We start from the raw sequence: 14,284 nt of genomic DNA, 5'->3' as shown, positions 1-14,284 counted from the left end.
AGTTGCAATGCGAAAATGGAAGCCATCTAATAAAAATCTAAACATTTTTGTAAAAAAAATCTTGTTTAAAAAAAAAACTCTGCCTAACGATGATGTCACTGGTGGACGGGTTTCTGAACTGCCCACAGCCCTCCTATGAGACACAGACTGAGTAGAAAAAAATGGTGCCATTTTATCATGAATATTAGCGAGGACCAGGTTGAAAAGTGGTGAAGTAGTCCTTTAAGTACTATACTTAAGTACAATTCTGAGGTATTTGTACTTTGCTTGAGTATTGTCCAATATCAATACTTTCCAATATCAATCCCAAAATTGTAGCCTACATACCTAGTTTGTATATTTGGATTATTATTACAAAACATACATGCAATAGCCCTGTATAGAGCGTCGCAGTCCCGCCCCCTTATCAGGGCCCAGGAAATGATTCCCTGTTCATTTTCCTCATAGACTTTTCAAAAAGTATTTATTTAAAGACCTTTTAAGCCTCGTACAAAGCCAACTCGAGTTGTGACAAATCATGACAACAAACAAAAATGTTTGGGCCGAACAAAGAATTAGAAAGAAGAAAAAACACTTTTTTGTTGTTTTTCTTCTTTGTAATTATTTGTTTGGTCCAAAATATTGTGTTTATTGTCATGATTTGTCACAACTCGAGTTGGCTTTGTCCGCGGCGTAACTGTCTTTAAATAAATACTTTTTGAAATGTCTATGGGAAAAATGATCATTTCCTGGGCCTGGCGTCGTCATGAAAGGGGGCGGGACTGCGACGCTCTATAGATTTCGGGCATTTGAAAATAGACAATCTACAGGCCTGGGCTGTGGCTCAGCGGTCCAGACACCTTGGCTGGTTGTCCGAGTCTGGCAGTGTGCCGCGGGTTCGACTCCCAATTCCGACGGCCTTTACTGCATGTCACTCCCCCATCTCTCTCCCCCATTTCCTGTCAGCCTACTGTCTGTCCCTCTATAAAAGAATAGACGATCTACAAGCTTGTGAGCTTGGAGATCTATACTATTTTCAAAAGATTTGTATACATTTGAAAACTTTAAAAGGGGCATTCTGCATAATGAGTACTTTTACTTTGGACACTTTAAAGGTGTAGTGAAATGAAAAATACGTTTTTCACACTTTTAGACCATATCCGTGGTCATCATATGGGCATACCTAACAATTGATGCCAAAAAAATGGGCAAATTCTCATTTCTGTGTTTTTATATCAAAAGTCCATAAAAATATATTTTTTATTACTTCCTGAAAACGTGCTGCGTGATGACGTGTTGAGGCCCACATCGATAAAAGCCATATGTGCGCATCCGTGCAGCACAGCTGCTATTGATTACAGAAATCCTCCGTTTTTATTCCATCCAGACAGTGGATGTATAACATCCAGACAGTGTATTACTCGGTTTCAACTTAATCATCACGCTAAAATATGTATCTGAAAACATTATAGGGTAGAAATAAGCCACACAACAGTAAACTGGTACAGCTGGCCGTCTATCTGATTTGTAAACAAACACACAGCATGCGCTGCTGCGTATAGCATAGCTACCGTCCCTAGCTACCGTCCCATCGCCTGAAGGGATGCGACGCTCTGATTGGTTCAGAAACTTCAGACCGGTGTTTCAACTTGAAACCGTTTGAAACTTCAAAATAAAAGTCCACCATTTCTGTTGCACTGCACCTTTAAGTAAATTTGAATGCCAATAACTCAAATAAAAAAAAATATATTCAAAACGAACTAAACCTAAACTAAAATTAAATTGGCGTTTTTTGTTGTGGTGTTTGATTGCTCTGGGTTTGATTGCTAATGGCTGAATAGGCAAGACACGCCCCCTCATTAACATACGGTTCATGAAATACACCCTTGGGAAAAGCAGCTTGAAATACACATTTAAATGCACATTTAAATGTGCAATTCAACGTGCATTTAAATGTGCATTTAAATGCGTATTTAAATGTGTAATTAAATGTTGAAATACACATTTAAATGCATATGTAAATGTAAATTGAAATGCATATTTAAATGTGTATTTAAATGTGTACATCAATACAAATAATTAATAAATAGTCACATAAATACATATAATTATAGTTTTATATATTTCTTTGCATATTTATTTATTTATTTTTTGCATTTATTTATTTATTATTTAGTTTATTCATTAATTTATTTATTTTTAGATATAGCAGTTTTAGCCCTCCATAGAAAATGTCCTTCATGCCCTTTTATTTAGTTGGCATAGGTATGAAACACATGTGTTGTACTGTATGCCTACCTATGCTAACCGAATCAAGAGCATGAAGAGCATTTTTGTGAAGGCTGTATTCTCCACAAATGTAAAGGAACTTTTCAGTGCAGTGCAATTGGAGTTGTGCTTGCATTATTAATTTGTAATATAGCCACTGTAGTAAGCCTTCATATTTTTGCATTAATACTACCAGGCCAGCATCCCTGTGTGTATCCCCCTTTTTTACTATTTATTTTCACACACACACACACACACACACACACACACACACACACACACACACACACTCACACTCACACTCACACTCACACACACACAATAATACACGCCGTCTGTTTTAAGAACAGACTAAAATACAGTAGCATTTAAATAAAAGGGAATACCAGTACTAAAGTTGACAAGTGATATTGCATAAGAACAGCAGAAATGTGGGCGATCATGCAGGGGACCTGGGTTTGACTCCCGAGTAAGGGGCCAATGGGACAGAAAATATCATATTGTGCCAACAATCTCTGTTCGCAATCCTCGCTAATGATAGCAAGTCATAATACTCCTGGGAATTCCGGGATGCAGTGATGTATCCATTGCGGTCCTGTCTGTACTCCAACTTGGTTTTAACGCTATGCTACCAAACAGTATGTCAGCCTTGTCTCCCCCGGGCCCGTGCATATGGCTTCTGTATCATCATCCCCTCCCTTCTCACACTATTCTGAAGCGCCCCATTAACAGGAGATCTACATGGTTATGACGCGTTGTGAGCTTGTAGATCTGTAGTTTTTAGTGCTTAACTCCGCGTGCAAAATAAGTACAACTAAGGCTTTATTAAATTATTTCCAGTAATGGAAATAATCTTGTTTTCTTTCTTTTTTCTTTTTCCACCCCCTCGGTCTAGGCTGGATAATAGGTTCAGTCTTTTCCTGTGCTAGACCTGTGATTAGACCAAGTGTGGAGAAATGTCTGGCTAAGTGAGACGAATATTATCTTGTCTACTCCTGCAACATCCAAGACTGCTGCATTTTCAAGTGATGAGATACCTGGGTACTAAACTGCAATTTAGATTTTGTGCTTCTTCAGAAATTCAGTATCATTTGATTGGATTTTGAGGACCTATAACTTCGTGCCTCTCAGTATTATGTGTATTTCCAGTGATATTTTGAGTTGATACAGCAAAGGGTGTGTGTGTGTGTGTGTGTGTGTGTGTGTGTGTGTGTGTGTGTGTGTGTGTGTGTGTGTGTGTGTGTGTGTGTGTGTGTGTGTGTCCCTTTCTTATTATTTATTTTCATTTATTTTTCTTCAGTTTGTCTCCTATCCTGGCTTTCGATATGGTACACAGGCATGGCATGAAAAACAACATTGTTTGAATGACTATGTTTTTTGTAATGTTTTTTTTCTTCCTGAACACATTTGTTTTTCAATCATACCAAGCTTGCGCCTGACCGCATACCTGAATGGGATTCTGATGGTATAACTATAAACAATCCATTTATACCATCAGAAACATCAGAAACAAAAGCGTTGGGTGAGGCAATGTCTACCAGTAAGTGCAGCAAATTACTGGTTTGGTATATGTGGCACCAGAGCCTGTCATTAGCGTGACAATGAACAAAGTTCATCCAAGACTCCATGACATTTCTGGCGTCCACCATTGGGCAGGTGATTCACAGGTTTCAGGGGCAGCCCACTTCCTCAGGGCGAACTGTGGTCTTCCAGCTACGTTGTTCCGCATCCGCTGCCAGCTCGGCGTAACAAAGCTTCTTGCGCTCAAAGGCTTCGCCCACATTATCCTCCCAGGGTACAGTGAGCTCTATGATGAAGACGTTTCGAATTGAAGGGGACCAAAGCACCAGATCCGGCCTGAGGTTGGTCGTAGCAATCTCTGCTGGGAAGCAGAGTCTGTGCTCCAGTTCAACCAGGAGCCTCCAGTCCCTTGCTGCTCCCAGTTGTCCGGCCTCTGGTTTTGATGGGCGGGTCTTTGGTAGCTTCTCGCCTTCACGAACAAACTGTGTTGAAGCTGTAGGATGGGATGAAAGTGGAGGCAGGGCGTTGCCAGACACTTAAGCACTTGATTGTGCCGTCAGGTGTAACAACCTTGTGTAAGGCTCGTCTTGCAGCCGACCAGAATGTGTTTCAAGTTTGCTGGAGATAGACAGAGGGGGCATGTTGGGTCTTCTCCGTACCATTGACTGAGGTTCTGTGGTGATGGTAGGACATCGTAAGTGGCTAGCAGGATGAAGTTTTCCCATACAGGGCTATGTTGCTAAGGCATCTGGGAAGTCCTAGCCATTTCCTGGCAAAGGAGCTGACCAATATCTCAATTTTGCCAACCTTTGAGATCGGCACCTCATAGATGGTCAGAGGCCACATCAGCCGAGATAGGAGACCAAACTGAAGACACCAAAGCTTCAGCCTGCCAGGGAGCATGGTTTTGTCGATGCTCTGAAGACCGCTGATGGCATCCTGTCTGAACTGTTCAACTTGGACTGTGTCCTTGAGGGTTGCATCATACCAGCGCCTGAGGCTCTTGATTGGCTTCTCTGCCACCATTGGTATGGGCTCCTCGCCGATGTAAAAGCGCTGATCTGATAGCTTCCCTTTGACAACTGACAGACTTCTGGAAATGCTTGGTTTAAACTTAATCCGAGCCCACCCGATGTTCTCCTGCAACTTCTTCAGTAGTCGTCTCGTGCATGAATGGTTGAAGTGAGAGTGGTCATATCATCATCCATGTATTCCCTGATGGGAGGGATTATTATGATAAGCCAAACAGAATGCAAATCACAATGCTGGATGAACGGGTTCACTGCTCATATCATTTAATGATTTGACATTTATTGTCTTGCATAATACTAAATTATACCACCGATTGCATTGTCTATGGAATGCTGACATTTATATGTTGTGTATTTTGCCCTTTGTCACTTCTCCGCAATGCGAGTGAGTCATAAGATGATTAAGATACTACCTCAACACCTATGAAAACATGCCAATTTAAATGTGTATTATTATAAACTTTATTGTAAACGACTTGCTATTGGTGCCTCTGAAATGTCACCGTACCATAGCTACCAAAATGTTATACTGTAGTATACGGTATTTTTACGGTATAACATACTGTGTGTGTGTGTGTGTGTGTGTGTGTGTGTGTGTGTGTGTGTGTGTGTGTGTGTGTGTGTGTGTGTGTGTGTGTGTGTGTGTGTGTGTGTGTGTGTGTGTGTGTGTGTGTGAGAGAGAGGGAGAGAGAGGGAGAGAGAGAGAAAGATACCGCAGTATACCTTAACACAGTACTGTATACTGATTCATCCATATTTGTGCCAGCCATATTTACTAGGTAGTATACACTGTAATTATTATATTAGATAAGAAACTACAAAGCCAAACCAACATCATCACAACATCTTAACTAAATATGGCCATTTAACATCTTTGACCATTGCGTGGCTCCCCAGGGCTCTACCCTTGACCCTCTCCTTTTCCCCCTTTACATTTATTTGCCGACAATAGCCAATCTACAAGCTCAGTCAGATGGTAGATCCCACAGATATTTTCACAGAAAATACTGAAAGTTTGCCTATTTTCGCCAATTGTTCCCCGATTATGACATGCCCAGAATAGGGATGTGTTCAAGGGGTTACGTTGGGAAATTTTCATAAGATTTCATAGCACTAGTCTGATAATACAAAGTGGCCTTGCACATGTTCCACTTAATACCTTCATCACACTAAGAACTCAGAGTAACAGGTCCGCCATGTGAAGAGACATTATTAGAGGCGAATCACTTTTGGTCAGACATCCTTCTCAGTAAGAGCCTCTCGGGTTGCGAACACTTATCCTCTAGAAATATGTCATTGTACTATAGTACTTACTTACTACTTATAATTCACTCACTGGCCGCTTCAAATGCTGGCTAAACGCAATCATGTCTGACTGTTGGCATGCAATTTGACTTATGTGCGTACTAGCCTGTCGACTTCCTCTGTCTCCCTGTTTATGTCATTGTTATATCCGTTTAGTTTGTACACTGTGCTGTGCATGGCTAACTTGACTGCTTAAAGTCATATTAACTGTATGCTGTTATCTTGTCTTCCCTTGTCTCCTATGCCACTTCAGTGATATTTGTGCTTACTGAAGAGTGATGTCTTTTTGTGATTACATTATGGTCGCCATGACGGTTTTGCTCTGATTACCTGTATTTTAATGGCTTTTCCATCTTTCTCAGAGACTACAGTTAAAACCTTTACAGCTGAATAATACTGACACATTTACAACAAAGTCAATTGATGTGCTCAGAGCCTGTGTACATAAATGTGTAAAAAATAAATACATTGCAGTGATATTCTCTTCATTTTCTCTAATATATTATCTCCCTTTTCTGTTAAGAGACCAATATATTGTTAACATCCAAATCTGCTCTTAATCAGGTGTGCTGAACGAAGAATCCCACTTGATCATAATTTGTAGGGACATGGCCAATTGTTTGTTATTTATAGCAATTAAACAATATATAAGAAAATATTCTTGAATCCCAGACAAAAATAGTGAGGACATTTGTTCTATCTATTAGGGCTTAAGTGGTTAAGTGTATATAAATTGACCTTCACCCGTCCATATTTACACTCTCAGAGTTTGATTTAGCTGTGTATTTATGTGATTACAGTACATTCATCAAACCAATACAGGATTTCCTTGTGTTGCTAACAGATCCTTTGACCTATCAGTCTAACCTGCGTATGACTCTCAGCCTCCTCTTTCGTCTCCTCTTATTTCCTTACCCCCCTGGCCCCCCTTAGCCCTACTCCCAGTAGAGCAACAATCCAATGCTTACCGCCTCGCTCTTGCTTTCAAGCCATGCATTTGATCCCTGTGTAAATTGCTTTCCCCTCAGATAAGTTACCGCACTGACATGTAGATACGGGCGAAATGCACCTCCTGCCACAGAGACACTGGAAACATTTTATAAGATCCGGTGGTTCATTTTGTCAGGGTGGAATTCGTCCTATCGCTAATGTTATCTACACTTCTATCGTCCTATCTGCAACGCTTGCCTCCCCTTTCTTTGACCCTCATTCATAAATATGTATCCATACAATATATAACGTATTTCTGGCGCACCGTGCATTCACACACGCACGCACACACACACACACACAGTGTACACTCTATACCAACAAACACACACACATACCACACACGCACGCGCGCACGCGTGCGCACACACAGTGTACACTCTACCAACAAACACATACAGTTTCCTATCAATTTCGTCTTCCAAATCGTGCCCTCAATCTTTAGCGCCAGCTTTAACTGACATCAGCAGGCAATAGAAGTGTGCGTTAAGCTATTATCTGTCGGGAGGATTTGATAAATGCCAGTGATAATGGGGCAGCGTCTCAAAGTGAATGGGCCTGCACCTCTCTCCACTCAGATAGTCGCCTGGGGAATTGTGGTGTGGAAATGTTTGAAAGTTATCCTTCGTAACCTCACTTAGCAAGGTTCACCTTTCCCCACTAATTGAAATGAAACTCTGTTCTAATTACTGGCTAAAACGTTTTGAAATTATTCCCTCTGAAAGCATCCGTCTCTCAGCCCTCATTTCATAATTGCCATGCTGATGAAGTCGATTTACATTGATTGACACTGTGCTTTCTCTCACTCACATCTCTTAACATTGCAGAGGCTGATTTGGAATAAACTGTTGTGAAATATTGTTTTCTGACATTGATTACCATTGAGGTTGGAGAATTTTCAAAATGACACTGATTGTCTCGAGGTGTCCACTTTAAGCTGATTCTACAAATGCCTCCTAAATCAGTAGTTCTCAAACTGTTTTGTAATTCAAAATTATTCAATGCTCTGAGCTTGTAGATCTGCTATTTTTTAATAACCAACGCTAAAATCTAAAATGACCTGAGATGCTTTCCCGTTTTTAATGGGTTAAGAAATATAAGCTTCTTCCATTACAAATGTCCAGAAATTATGTCTTTAGTCTCCTACTGTACTGGAAATCGTTACTGGTGTCATAGATTCACCCAGAAGAAAGTCTGTATAATGTATAGAGGACACCATGTTATCTATTGAACAACTGTATCTTTAGGGTTTCTTTTTATTTATTGTTATTTATTAATTTATTAATTATTATTCTTGTCAGCAGCTAACTCCACCCCTCCCCCTCTCATGCAAGTATGTGATAAAGTCACAATACCAACTTTGATGAGGCAGGATTGCTTTGTTTTAAAAATATAAGGTTTTCTTCATAATTAAAACAAAAAAAAAAAGTCTCTTATAGTCTCCTTTTCTTTTCTTTTTTCTTTTTCCCCCTGAAAAATGAACATTTTGGAGTTAGCTGGTTTCTGCCCGACACCAGAGATATGAAATAAAATAAATGAATAAAACAAATAATCGAAAATAGGAATCGGTTCTGACATTTTGTACATCCATTTTGTACATCCACACAGAACGTAAATATTACGCATCAGTAAAGCAATGCAAGGTTTACTCGGAAGGATTACAGTTATTCACAACGGATATAGGCTTAAAGCTGTATGAATTAGGCATTTGAATAGTTTTGATGCAAAATACTCTTTTCCACACGCCCTGTGTGTGTAAAGATCACTTTCAACCTGGGGTCCTTATTTTTGGCATGCCATTACAGGTGAATATTTTTGATAATAGCAAACAACGCGTTGATTTGTGCAGATTCAACATCAAGCGAAGCTCATCTTAACACAAAGGCAGAGAAATCGTGCCTGTAGCCACTTGGAAGGTAGAGTTGCAGAACTACAAGTGCCTCTCCGAGGATCAAATCTATGCAGACACATTTCTGCCATGCTCACTTTACACTGTCCCCCTCTCACCTTTCGTGCTGTCAATAAAAGGAACGAAAAAGCGATACAAAGGGGGGTGGACCGCCAGCTCTCATAGTCATAAATAAATAAAAGGTGTGAAATATTTATGGAGATCCCTTATGTGACTGAGTGAGACATCTTCCCTCGCTGTGTTTTTTTTCTCACCTCTCTCTCTCTCTCTCTCTCTCTCTCTCTGCATCCATGTGATTCCTCAAGGTCACTATCTTGGTGGATGGGATCCTGACCACTACAGGCTACACTCAGGAGGATTACACCATGTTGGGCTCCGATGACCTCTTCTACATTGGTGGCAGCCTCAGCACAGCTGACCTCCCAGGCTCCCCGGTCAGCAACAACTTCATGGGTTGTTTGAAAGATGTGAGTACTGCTGCTAAAATGATAACAATGATATGTTAATGGATACCGTGAATCCTGTTATGTTGTGAGAAGGATAAAATCTGCCAAGCTACTGTATGTAGATTGCGGCAAAATGCGCAGTCTTACTTACACAGGCAGAGATTTAGAGTTCTCTACGGGCCTGAAAATTAGGGCCCGGCCCTAACTGGGCCCTACTGTGACTGCCTGAGACTCGACCCGGCCCGAACAATTACCAAACTTTTTTCTGGCCCGAAAACGTTGGGTCGGTAGGGTCGGGTTCGGGCAGAACAGAGATTCTCCAGCCCTGTTACGAGACGCATAGAACACATGTGGGGGGAATACTGTATGTTGGTAGACATACTAACTGTCAGGGGGCAGCCCGTGCGGCCTAGACAATACCAAGGACCTTGCAAACAGACCACAGTTAAGTCAACTTGATCAATTGACAAACAGCTGGACTGGAAGTCTTATATATATTGTACAAATGACATTTTTAGTAATTAACACAATGGTTGAAAGAGTTTTAAATGTTTATTTGTATTTATTGACACTGAAGTTGCATTGGTATGTTTGTCACCTGTCTCCACTCCTCTCTAGATTGGAGAGGGCCAAGTACTGTAGAGGAGGAGGGGTGTTTGTTCCTGTCTGTATTATGTTTGGTCGTTATGTTAGGCCCTGTGAATGAATTGGGCCTGTGAAATATGTTTGAGTGTATATTCCTTTAAAGTATAGTAGTGTGGAAGATTACTCGTAGGCCTTAGTTGGCCGTGTGGTTGAGTTAATTGATTGTCACTTGCTGATTAGGGGATGGTTTGCCCCACCTGTATAAAACCCCACGAAGAAGAAGTGAAGGGAGTTCAGTATTACCTGAGGCTAGAGACATCAGCGGAGAGCTGTGAGTCAGGACCTCATCGAAGGACAAATAGCCTGTAACAGTCTCTCAAGAGCCTCCTTTGTGTTCTTAAAGTTTAGCCAGCAGGTGTATTTTGTTTCCTATTTATTGGAGCGTTATTTTGGCCAGTATTTATTTTTGTATTGTCACTGACTTGCACTGCACTTTTTGGAGGTAAATAAAATGCCTGAAAGGTACTTGTGGACCTGTCAACCTCCTGGAGCCTCCGGCCAACGGCCAGCATTATCACACCTACAGTCATGAGTGAGTCCGACAACACCGTCGCTCCCGACATGCGTTGCAAATCACCAGTGGCTGGTTACAAATCACCCGTGGCCGGTTACAAATCACCCGTGGCTCTACATGTGCTCCAATGGAATTCAGGTTAAAGTCAGAAAAGTTACCTTGTACTATCTCATGGGTTGAATACAGACAAACATTGATGTGAGGAGGTCACAATCTAAAAACAATGGTGGCCATTACTGAAAATAAGAATTGATAGATTAACCACTTACTGTATATATTTGCTATTTTGTGACAAAGTTTGAAAGCCTTTCATTATTTTTCGCCTACTGACCTATGCCCAGTCCAGAATGGGGATGCCAGGTTAATGAGTGGTAGCAGATGCTTTCACAGCAGCAGAGTCTATACGCTCAGTGCAGCTACAAGATTAGCAGGATAAAGCTGGACTGTGAACACAGTCTGTGTGAGCTCAGTCCTTGACCTCAGCAGAGGACTGGAAACGCGATCTGCTCTTTCGTACAGTAGGCAGCACACTCAGCCCCTTCCTAGAAGCAGAGCATGTACAGTACTGCATGTAGGAAATCACCCCGTGTATCTGTATTGATTCTTTACAGTGTGTGAAGGAGGTACATGTTCTGTATCTGTCAGGCTGCAGCACAGTGTGTACAGTACACGGCACAGAGAAGCAATGTATGATTTTCTACTAGGGACCAAACCAAAACAATTGTGTATTGTCCTTGAATCCCCCATCATCACTTCACAACTCTGAAATGTATTCGTTTACTGATATACAATATCAGTAAACGGCTGATTCTAATGGCGTGGCTCTGCAAGAGGTAGTATACAGTAGTACATTATAACATGTGCACTACTAAGTGCACAAGTACAGTATATACTGTACCAGTATATAGAACCAGTAAGATGCCCTGAGGGCGAGAAGCGACCTCACCCTTCACATCTGCCTGACGGCAGACTGCTGGGCGAGCGCTGGCGCTTTGGCATGGGGGGTCAGATCAACATATGGAATTAATTCTGTACTGGCCATATATGGAGCGTGTATTGAGTATACAGGGTTTGATGAGGTCAGATCAACATATGGAATGTCAGAACTGGAAGGGCGGGTGGGGATGGATCAACTTATGGAATGTCAGAACAGGTCAGCTCAATATGGAAATCTAAGGGTTTGAGGTTTGAGATCAGATGTAGAGTTGCTGGCCGGCTCCATATATGCAGATCTAGGTGATGATCCAGTCTTCCCCATTATGGTTATCCAGGGTTAGATGAGGTCAGTGTTGTGATCTTTATATATGGAGATGGCCATATGTGGTGGCATGACGTGTCACGAGGCGTGATGACACGAGGCGTTACAAATATGGAGGCATGATGTCACGAGGCGTGACCATATATGGACATTAGAGGTGTGATGTCACAATGCATGACCATATATGGAGGCGTGACTAACACACGGGAAATGCGCAATTCCATAGTTAACTGCGACCTTCATATGTTTTCTAAGTCTCTTGTTTTGTTTTGTTGTCTTTGTATGTTGTTGCTATTTTTTCAATCTGTTCATTTCTGGATAAACATTCTTGAAATGCCTGTAAACAAAAAAATCTTAATAAACATGTTTTTAAAAAAAACAACTGCGACCTTCGTCGCAACAAGTACTATACAGCAGGGGTTCTCAAAGTATTTGGCTGGGGACCCCCGGAAATGCTTTGGCCATGTAAAAAAACACAGTATTGTAAAAATTGATTTGTCTGGAAAATAATTTGTTTATACAATCGTGAAAAATCGTATCATGAACCTACTGTAGTATCGTGATTCTAATCGTAATGTGAATCGTTATGTCTTTGGAGGACTGAAATGGGTTACTTCTGCTTAATGCTAAATTAGTTTAGCGAATATGTAAAATTTCAATATAGTGACTTATAGTGTAGTGACTAAGGTCCTTTCCCGTAGACTCTACGGGATAGGTACATATGACTCTACGGTGTAAAGTCATATGTACCTATTGTGGCCTAGAATTGAAATCTACCAGAAGCCTCCTCCTGTGGCTCCCACACACTCAGCTTTCTGAATTTAAAAACAAAATCACTAAACAACAAAACTATAAAAGTGAATCAACTGTCCACAAAAGTAACGTTGTGGTTTTCTGATGCCTGGAAGTGGAAACCCAAGCTTGGCGCCTAGTGACCACATTGCATAGGCCTGTAAAGCCTGATTTATACTTAATATGAAGTATAAATGCAGCATGTCCGCTGCATTGTGACATATCGTTGTAACATCTGCTATTTTCAGTGTAGGACACTGGCGCACAACTAAGTATAATTCGGGTTTACTTCATGTGTGAGATGACATTGACAGTTTGAGCGTGTGTCTCTTCTAGTCCATGTTATTTAAATCTTTTACTAGTATTGCCAGAGGGGAAAGTAGGACAGTGTTCTCTTGTCTTTTCCACAACAGTGAAAAGAATGGGGTCTGGTTTTACCGTGCCAGTAGCAGAAGTGCTGGTGACACACGTCTCTGACTTGGCTTCCATTTGTAGTGATGGCTGTTATATATACTCGACATTGTTTTCAATTGCCAATGAATCAATGTCAGGGTATTTAGAAATATGTTTTTGTATTGCTTTGTTCGCCTGTGATCGTCAGAAATTCAAAGGCACTACAATAGTTAATGACCTGAATGGCAAGTGCTTATATGCCAGCTAAAAAAAGATTAGTGATGGTGCTATACTTTTAAATACAGTACATTGACACATTTTTCCACTGGCCATGCGTTGGATACTGTATAAGAGAGACAAGCTCAAGGTGGTATTGTTCAGCACACAGGCTTGGGTGGAGGCTGATCATCATCACCACCAAATTACTATTTACTTATAGATTTAAAGGGCAGCCATAGCTGAGTAGGTAGAAAGGCCATCGGGGAATCAAAAGTTAGCCATCGGTGTGACCCCCGGCTTGACCAATCAAACTGTCGAAGTGTCCCGAGCAACGCACTTAACCCCCAACAGCTCACATGTGCTCATAATAGATTCATAGCCATCTGAGTAGCCTGAAGCCTGGGCAGTACATTACCTTTCTTATTACCTTTCTTAAACATGAGAAATATGAATGTGTTAATTTATACTCTAGATTTGCATGTTGCTTATAGGAGAAGTGGTGTTGAATACCAATAAAGGAGAAGACGACCACACAGTCTGCTCCAGATGATTTATTCATGTCACCAGCGTTTTGGCCAAACCTGTCCTTTGTCAAGGTGTTTTGATGGAAAGCACAGAGAATGTTAGTGAGGTGAATAAATCATTTCTATGGTGTTGAGAGAGGGGTTATTCATCTTTTGCTTTACTACAGTATGTGGCACCTAGTGTAAATCCCCTCTGGGTTGATAAATCCCTGTGTTGGATGCTTTTCATGTGATGTTGTCAGATAAAGTAGATTTCCTGTTTGAACGTTGGCAAATTGAGGTAGTTGAATGGGAAGTGGCCTCCCAAAGGTTTTGCGTGGGATTTGTGGCCTGTGACAAACATACCACGGGACTCCAGTGCTTAATTAACAAAAATACTTTAGGCCTACATGCCATAGCTTCTGTCAGCCTGGGAGCCCTGGCATCTTCCTACAATTTTGCCCTGTAAATGTATGGGGGGGTCTTTTTCTAGCCTGGTAAACCCCTCCCC

The 14,284-nt window shown here is 41.2% G+C and overlaps 1 protein-coding gene across 3 annotated transcripts in view; it reads left to right on the top strand.

Moving 5' to 3' along the window:
* The window catches only part of nrxn2a (neurexin 2a), a 191,806-nt gene that overhangs the window by 41,178 nt on the left and 136,344 nt on the right, over nt 1-14,284 (top strand). For all 3 annotated transcript variants that reach the window (XM_079508488.1, XM_079508487.1, XM_079508486.1), the window contains one exon: nt 9,309-9,470. In XM_079508488.1, coding sequence (XP_079364614.1) covers nt 9,309-9,470 — 162 coding nt within the window. The remainder of the gene's footprint in view (nt 1-9,308; nt 9,471-14,284) is intronic.

This window comes from Electrona antarctica (assembly GCF_951216825.1).
Source record: "Electrona antarctica genome assembly, chromosome: 8".
Taxonomy (NCBI): domain Eukaryota; kingdom Metazoa; phylum Chordata; class Actinopteri; order Myctophiformes; family Myctophidae; genus Electrona; species Electrona antarctica.
The sequence above is the reverse complement of the archived record's forward strand: the minus strand, read 5'-3'. Positions and strand labels throughout refer to the sequence as shown.